Source organism: Manis javanica, chromosome 4 (genome assembly GCF_040802235.1).
Source record: "Manis javanica isolate MJ-LG chromosome 4, MJ_LKY, whole genome shotgun sequence".
NCBI lineage: Eukaryota > Metazoa > Chordata > Mammalia > Pholidota > Manidae > Manis > Manis javanica.
This window is the reverse complement of record NC_133159.1, coordinates 7,587,339-7,595,416: the sequence shown is the minus strand read 5'-3', so window position 1 is coordinate 7,595,416 and position 8,078 is coordinate 7,587,339. Positions and strand designations below refer to the sequence as shown.

Below are 8,078 nucleotides of genomic sequence, written 5' to 3'. Positions count from 1 at the left end.
AGAAACAAACAAAATTAGGCATAGAAGCCTGTCAACACCATCATTTTACAGGCATATACATACATAAGCTTAGTAAAAAGTAACCTAAATCAACAGAATTACCTGCACGGTGGGAGTATGGGTGAGTTCCATTTTCTCTTTTTTGCTTAACCATGTGTTCTAAGATTTTTGTTATCAGGAATGCATTATATTTTGGGGAGAAAGCAAAGTGATTTAGTCCTTTTGTATTCAAGAGAAGACATGGTGGCCAAGGGCATGGGCGCTGGAGCCACTAACAGGCCAGATAACCTTGGGTGAGTTACCTCACATTTCCACGCCATACACCCTGACCTGTTTCAAAGAACAAAGATCATAGTTTCGTCTTCTTAGCATGAAACCCTAACTGTAAAGGTCTTTGTCTAGTGCGTGGCACACAGGAAATGCTAAGTGCTATCATTACACAAGTTGGGAGCTACTCTGTAACCTGCAGAGCCTAAGAAAATGCTGATGAGCAGATCCGACTTGCAAGAATCTCAAAAGTCAGGGAAAGGATACCCCAGAGAGGGGAACAAGCCAAGAACGGCGGAGACAGAACACGGCAGGGCCCGACGCCCTCGAATGAGCCACCAGTGAAAGCAGCAGCAAATGGAACATCAAGACTGGCACAAATACCAAAGTTCTTTTAAAAGCAGCAACTCCTAATTGGCTCCAGAAAAGGTAATTCACCACAGGCCAACTCCTTGGGCTCTTGTTTGTGACCCGCCCCTCTGCTTTCCATAAAAAGAGACTCAAAGAAGACTCCTTCTGAGTGTGCATCGCCGTTTATTGTGGTTTGCGTTAGGGGTTGAACAGAGCACATTGTCTGTGGAGACGGGGAAAAAAGGAAAAGAAAAGAAAGTATGTTTTTGTAGACTTAATTGCTTCCAAACACTTTATGGTTTCAAATCCTTTTTTACCCCAAAGGAAACTCAAGAATTCACGTGTCTGAAGTTGGGAGCAGTAATACAAAACGTCTTGTGTTCATGTGCACGGGTGTGGGTGTGCTTGTCCATGTGTTTTTACAAGCAGAAATACTTCCACATTTCTTGCACCCCTTCTTTGCTTTGTAAGACCAAGCCCCAAAGGACACATCATACAAGGGACCCCTGCCTGGAACTCACAGACTTAAGAGTTGAGGAACTTATTTACCCTCATAGGATAACCACAAAGGGTCCAAACAGTCATGTAGCATTAGAAAAGCCAACCTCCCTCCCCCACAAAAAACCAGAAGTCACGTAAATCCCGATATACTTAACACAGCCTGTGCTGCAGCTGTTCCCTAGATTCCTAAGAGAGGCTTGTTACAGGAGCAGAGCAACAGCATTCTCTTCATTGTGTTTAGAATTTAAAAAATTTTTACAGGGACATTTCAAAAGAAAAAAAAAAAACTGAAATTCAAATTCTGAAAATAGCTTGCCTTTTTTATTAATCATGTCATCTAACACCAATTAAAAAAACAAATATGTGAATATGATATAAAAATACGATCCCAGGATTAACACTTTGTTGCAGGCACAGTTATCTCACAGAATATACGTTTGGAGGGCCAGGGAAAGGAATTTATTTTTGTTTTTGCTTCTCTTAAAAAAATCCACAGCAGTGCAAGTCGGGTCAGGAAGGGAAGGTGGGGAAGATCCTTTAGCAGCAAAATGTCCATGGTTCTCTAATCACAATCAAATCAATGGATACTGGAATGGGGGGGGTAAAGAGGGGAGGTAAAGGGGATGTTGCCCAGACCCATTTGTCATCAATCACTAAAAGACTTCCATTGCAAAAGCCCCCGATTGTGACATATGAAGGACATGCTTTATTACACAAGCAAGCGTAAAACGTGTCCCTCAAGCTTTTGATCACGTTTGTCACTTAGGTGTATGTACAGGCATCGGGCTCCTGTTCTCATCCACGTCCTTGCAGACGGCCGCTCGGCCCGCCGGGGGGCTCTCGGTGGCTCTGCCGCGCCTGGCCTCCAACATTTGAACAGTGTTTCCGCTGCCCATGCCGCCTCTGCTCACCTTGTTGGCCCTGGCGGTTTCTCGCAGAGGGTGGGCGAGGAGGACGGTTTAATGGTCGCTGTTCTGTTTCTCTCTCATCCAGGCATGAATCTGTTCTTTCAGTTCTGGCACTGGGGAAAGAAAAGGCAGGCGTTAACGCCCCAGACGGGTGGGCTCTTCCTGAGCCACGACACTTGCAGTTCTGTATAAATGGAAAGAAAAGGCCATTCATTCCCTCATTGAAATGAAAACTGAAGGAGAAACAGGACATGAGAAGGACAGACTCTCTAATGAAAAGACCCAAGAATGTTTCGTGTCTCTTCCATTAAGTGTCATAAACTAAGAGGTTTCTGATTTGATCAACGTCCCCCTCCCATTAGTCCTGACACGTGACTCTGCAGCTCGAGCTGCGCCCCCCCACCTGGTTCCAGCATGCTCTCCGTCAGCGTCTGTCGGTTGAAGGGGTCTGTGGGGGAGTTGAGCAAGTGCCGCAGAATGATGGAGCGGTCCATGATGGTGCCGGAGGGCAGCCGCACAGGGTCGGTCATCAGGGTGTCCATTAGGGGGTCTGCAGAGACAAAGCACAGCGGACCCTAAGCTAATAACAGAGCCTCAAACTGTAAAAGAAAACACAATAAAACCCCTCCTATCAGTGAAAAACCCAGCCCACAGGAATAAAAACCAAATGGCGCCAACTAGTCCCCAAGTTTAGAAGGAAATTGGCATCAGAGAAAGGTGGACACACTGCCTTTTGTAGAGGGGGAAGTACCCTTTTGTCAGCTGCTGTGGGAGGAAAGAATAGAGAAAAAAAGGCAGCGGGCTGGCTGGACACATGGAGGCCCTCAGGCTCTGTGGCCAAGACTGCGGCAGAACCCTGCATCTCAGGGCTCCTCAGAATCCTTTGGAAATGCAAATCCTCACTTGCAAAGGAAAGGCTGACCTTAGACTCTCCAGGGTTGCTGTCTGGTTTGAAATCAGGGCTTTAAGGCCTTTTTTTCCCTTTTAATTTATAATATGAACTAAAGGTAGGCAAATGAAATTTCGGAGGGCCTCAAAAATCAACTCTAGCACAGTATTAAAAAACTAAAAGCACAGAACATCTTTTAATGCTACATGTTTCAAGTTAACTCAAAAGAATTCAGCATGAAGAAACTACAGCCACTTGCCTCTGAACTCGTCTGGAGCATCGCTGTAGTCAATTTCTGCACGCGCATTCTTGGCCACTATCTCCTCCACTTTCTCGGCAAGGAGTTTAAACTTCTCTATCGCTATTGTGGATTTAATCCCTGCCTTCCGCATCTTTGAAATAACTTCTTCAAACAACTCTTTGCTGTAGGATCTCTGCAGAGACAATGTGAGACGTAAGCACATTTTAAGTAGAAAAAAGCAAGGTGCAGAAAATACCCAAAGTATGATCCACTTGCATCTAGTTCTCCTTAAAAAGCCCTAAAATTATAATGTGTATAAATAAAAATACTTTCACATGGCTGTAAATACATAAAGACTGGGCTAGCGCCAAACTGTACAAGGTCATTACCTCTGGGGAGCACGTTGGGATTGACAACCCTTTGGGAACAGGCACAGGAGGTCAAGGCCAAAAGATTATAATAAGATGATGGAAGGGCAAAACTACACTATTGTGCACAGGGAATGATTGAAGTTTGGGTGTTGCTGTACACACTACTGAGATGACTTCACCTTGAACTTCTCTTTGTAACAAGCAGCCATTCTTGGCTCATTTGTTATCCTTATAAAATAGCACTCATCTATTTTTCAAAAGATGATGAGTTTTTAACCAATTAACTTGTGCTTGCTTGTGAGTCAACTTCTAAGAGCAGTATAGTGAGCATGCTCAGAAATCAAGGGTACCTAGGATGGGGGACACGGAAGTCAGCCTCAAAGAGCAATGGCACTTATGAATCATATCTCTGAACTGCTGCCTGATGTGGTTAGGTCAGAGAAGCTGCTAAGATGTTGCTCAAGGATCTTACAAAGTAGTTATAAAATTAAACATGAAAATATCTATGAATCACGTATCTGATAAAGGCCTAGTATCCAGAATACACAAATAACTCTTACAACTCAACATCAAAAAGAGGAACAATCCAATTATTTAAAATGGTGAAGTCCATCAATAGATCGATACAGATGTGGTACATATACACAATGGAATATTATTCAGCCATAAAAAAGAAAGAAATCCTGCCATTTGTGCCAACATGGATGGACCTAGAGAGTATTATGCCAAGTGAAATAAGCTGGAAGAGAGCTAAATATCATATGATCTCACTTATATGTGGAATCTAAAAAAAACCCAAAATTAACAAAATAGCAGTAGATTCATAGACACTGAGAAGTGACTGGTGGTTGCCATGGGGGAGGGGCTGAGGTGAGAGGGAAGGGGTGTGAGGGGGACAAAGAGGCACAAAAATTCTCAATCATTATATGAGTTGGTCATGGGGAAGGTAGTATAGCATGGAGAATATAGCCAATGATTCTGTAACATCTTCCTGTGTTGATAGATAGTAACGGCACTAGTGGGGGTGAGGATTTAATAATATGGATAACTGCTGAACCACTGTGTTGTATACTTGAAACCAATATAAGACTGTATATCAACTATACTTCAATAAAATAAAAAAATTCAATTTTATAGTTGAAAAAACATGGTGAAGGACCTGAATAGGTATTTCTCCCAGGAATGTATACAAATGACCAACAAGCACATGAAAATATGTTCAACAGTATCTGTCATTAGGGAAATGTAAATCAAAGCCACAGTGAATACCACCTCACTGTCACTAGGGTAGCTATTTAAAGACAAAACACCTAGAAAATAACAAGTATTGGCTAGGGTGTGGAGAAACTGAAATTGGAACTCTTGGACATTGCTAGTGAGGAATATAAAATGGTGCAGCCAGCCACTGTGGAACAGTTTGTAATTTTCTCCAAAAGGTAAATGTAGGAATAGAATTGCTGGGTCATATGGTAATTTTAAATATATACCCCAAAGAACTGAAAATATATATTCAAATAGTTTTTTTTACAAATGTTCATAGGAGCACAATTTTTAACAGGTAAAAGGTAGAAACAATCCAAATGCCTATCAATGGATGTTCATAAACAAATCATAGTATATCCATGTAATGAAATATTACTCAGCCATAAAAAGTAATGAAGTACTGATACAGGTACAACATGGATGAACCTCAAAAACACTATGCTAAATTAAAAAGTCAGACATAAAAGATATTGCATAATTCCATTTATATGAAATAACCAGAATAGGAAATTGATGAATCCAACAATAGGTAACATAAAGACAGAAAGTAGATTGGTGGTTGCCAGGGGTCAGGAAGGAAGAAAACAGGGAATGACTGCTTAACCGGTATGAAGCTTTCTTTCTGGGGTGATAAAATGTTTTGGAACTAGATGGAGGTGATGGTTACACAACACTGTGAATGTACTAAATGCCACCAAACTGTATGCTTTAAATGGTTAATTTTATGCTATGAATTTCATCTCAAAAAGGAAAAAGACTGCATGGGACAAGTGTGATTTCAGAAGGGCTCTTCATTTACTTTTAAACAGAACGTGGTGCCAACAGCATGGTATGAACCTCAGACCTGCAGTCTATCTGCAGAACTGGAGTCTGCCCATATGGGCGCGGTCAGTGGGGCCCTGAGGGCAGCTCACCGAGTCCCCCCACATCCCGGGCTCGCTCAGCCCCAGGTACAGGGTTTCTTTCCACTCCTGCCCCAACGAGGGGCTGTCTCCTCAGGTTTGTGAGTGCAAAGCTCAGTGACTCTTTGTGCTGGTGCCTCTATCACCCCTCCTGGACACCTGACTTCTACACACTCTTGGTCTCCACGGAGAGATGCTCTCAGTCTCTCTCCTTGTACAGGTTCTTCCTTTGGTCTTCCCAGGAGAAGATGACATACCAGACCAGACCAAGGCCACTGATCCCAAAGGAGAAAACAAAAGCCCACTACTTCTCTTTGGGAACTTTCTAGCCTTCCTCCCCCAGAAACCCCAAATCCTCTTCCAAAACCATCAAGTCATCTGGGCCCTAATGAGCTTACAGCCAATAGTAATGAAAAATGCCCAACAATCAGAACAAATACCACACTGTAAAAGGGAGCAAAAAATCCATTTAAAATGTGTTTTCCTGTCTATCTTGTTACTGGCATTTGTGTGCGTCTGTTTCATGAGTCTGGAAGAGCAGGGCTAGTTAGTGGAGAAGACCTGTGTGCCACTGTTCAGAAATCACTGTCCATGACTCACACCAGGTGCCACTGCAGGCCACAGGCATTACCAGGCAGTGTGCACGTTTTGTTGGTCACCAAGGAAAGGCAGCTAGAAGCACCCCTTTGCACTTGGTTTTTAATGTCTCACTGGGTGTGCTGTGTTCATTCACACTGAAAATATTGGGTTACACTAACCGTTTTCGAAGTGAAAGCCACAGCAAAACCTACCAGAAGAAGAGGGAGGATGCTAAACGACTCTTCAAAGTCTCTTACAGTAAAAGTAGAAGAATCCCTGGGGACGTTTCAGACCCTGTCCTTTGGCGGTGCTGGACAAGCCTAGTTACAGTCGGCCTGCTACCTGAGAAACACGACCTACCTTGACTAGGCAGCATTTCCACTTCCTTTCACCACCAGTAAACTTCCATGTGTAAATATGTACAGTATTATACAGTTGTAAGCTAGAAAAACATATCAGCATCTCCTCCAAACAAGTGCAAATTACCAATCACTTCCTATACCATTACTTTTTATAGAGAAACTGTTTTAGACATATGTGGTTTTTTCCATCGCAGGGACACTGTCAAGACCACATTGTTTGCTTAAATCCCAAAGGAACTAGGTATGTGAATTGTATCTCAATAAGGTGTGTGTATATATATATATAATTTTTTTTGTATCATTAATGTACAATTACATGAGCAACACTGTGGTTACTAGATTACCCCCATTATCAAGTCCCCACCACATACCCCATTACAGTCACTGTCCATCAGCGTAGTAAGATTGTGTTATAGAGTCATTATTTGTCTTCTCTCCGCTATACTGCCTTCCCCATGCCCCCCCCATTATGTGTGCTAATCATAATACCCCTTATTCCCCTTATGTATCCCTTCCCACCCACCATCCACAGACCCTTTCCCTTTGGTAACTGTTCATCCATTCTTGGTTTCTGTGAGTCTGCTGCTGTTTTGTTCCTTCAGTTTTTGTTTTGTTCTTATGCTCCACAGACGAGTGAAATCATTTGGTACTTGTCTTTCTCCGCATGGCTTATGTCACTGAGCATAATACCCTCCAGCTGCATCCATGTTGTTGCAAATGGTAGGATTTGTTTTCTTCTTATGGCTGAATAGTATTCCATTGTGTATATGTACCACATCTTCTTTATCCATTCATCTACTGGTGGACACTTAGGTTGCTTCCATTTCTTGGCTATTATAAATAGTGCTGCGATAAACATAGGGGTGCATATGTCTTTTTGAAACTGGGCTGCTGCATTCCTAGGGTAAATTCCTAGGAGTGGAATTCCTGGGTCAAATGGTATTTCTATTTTGAGCTTTTTGAGGAACCTCCATACTACTTTCCACAATGGTTGAACTATTTAATATTCCCATGAGTAGTGTAGGAGGGTTCCCCTTTCTCCACCTCCCTCCAGCATTTGTTGTTTGTCTTTTGGATGGTGGCCATCCTAACTGGCATGAAGTGATATCTCATTGTGGTTTTAATTTGCATTTCTCTGTTGATTGGTGATGTGGAGCATCTTTTCATGTGCCTGTTGGCCATCTGAATTTCTTCTCTGGAGAACTGTCTGTTCAGCTCCTCTGCCCATTTGTTGATTGGATTATTTGCCTTTTTTTTGTCAAAGTGCTTGAGCTCTTTATACATTTTGGATGTCAACCCCTTATTGGATATGTCATTTATGAATATATTCTCCCATACTATAGAGTGCCTTTTTGTTCTACTGATGGTGTCCTTTGCTGTACAGAAGCTTTTTAGTTTGATATAGTCCCACTTGTTCATTTTTGCTTTTGTTTCCCTTGCCCGG

The 8,078-nt window shown here is 42.4% G+C and overlaps 1 protein-coding gene across 6 annotated transcripts in view; it reads right to left on the bottom strand.

Moving 5' to 3' along the window:
- Window positions 1–781: 781 nt before the first annotated feature.
- The window catches only part of UBE4B (ubiquitination factor E4B), a 137,562-nt gene continuing 130,265 nt past the window's right edge, over window positions 782–8,078 (bottom strand). For all 6 annotated transcript variants that reach the window (XM_036999746.2, XM_036999747.2, XM_036999748.2 and 3 more), the window contains 3 exons: window positions 3,176–3,350; window positions 2,431–2,577; window positions 782–2,140 (listed from right to left, as the gene is read on the bottom strand). In XM_036999746.2, the coding sequence (XP_036855641.1) occupies window positions 2,079–2,140; window positions 2,431–2,577; window positions 3,176–3,350 (384 nt within the window). In that variant the 3' untranslated portion in view covers window positions 782–2,078. The remainder of the gene's footprint in view (window positions 2,141–2,430; window positions 2,578–3,175; window positions 3,351–8,078) is intronic.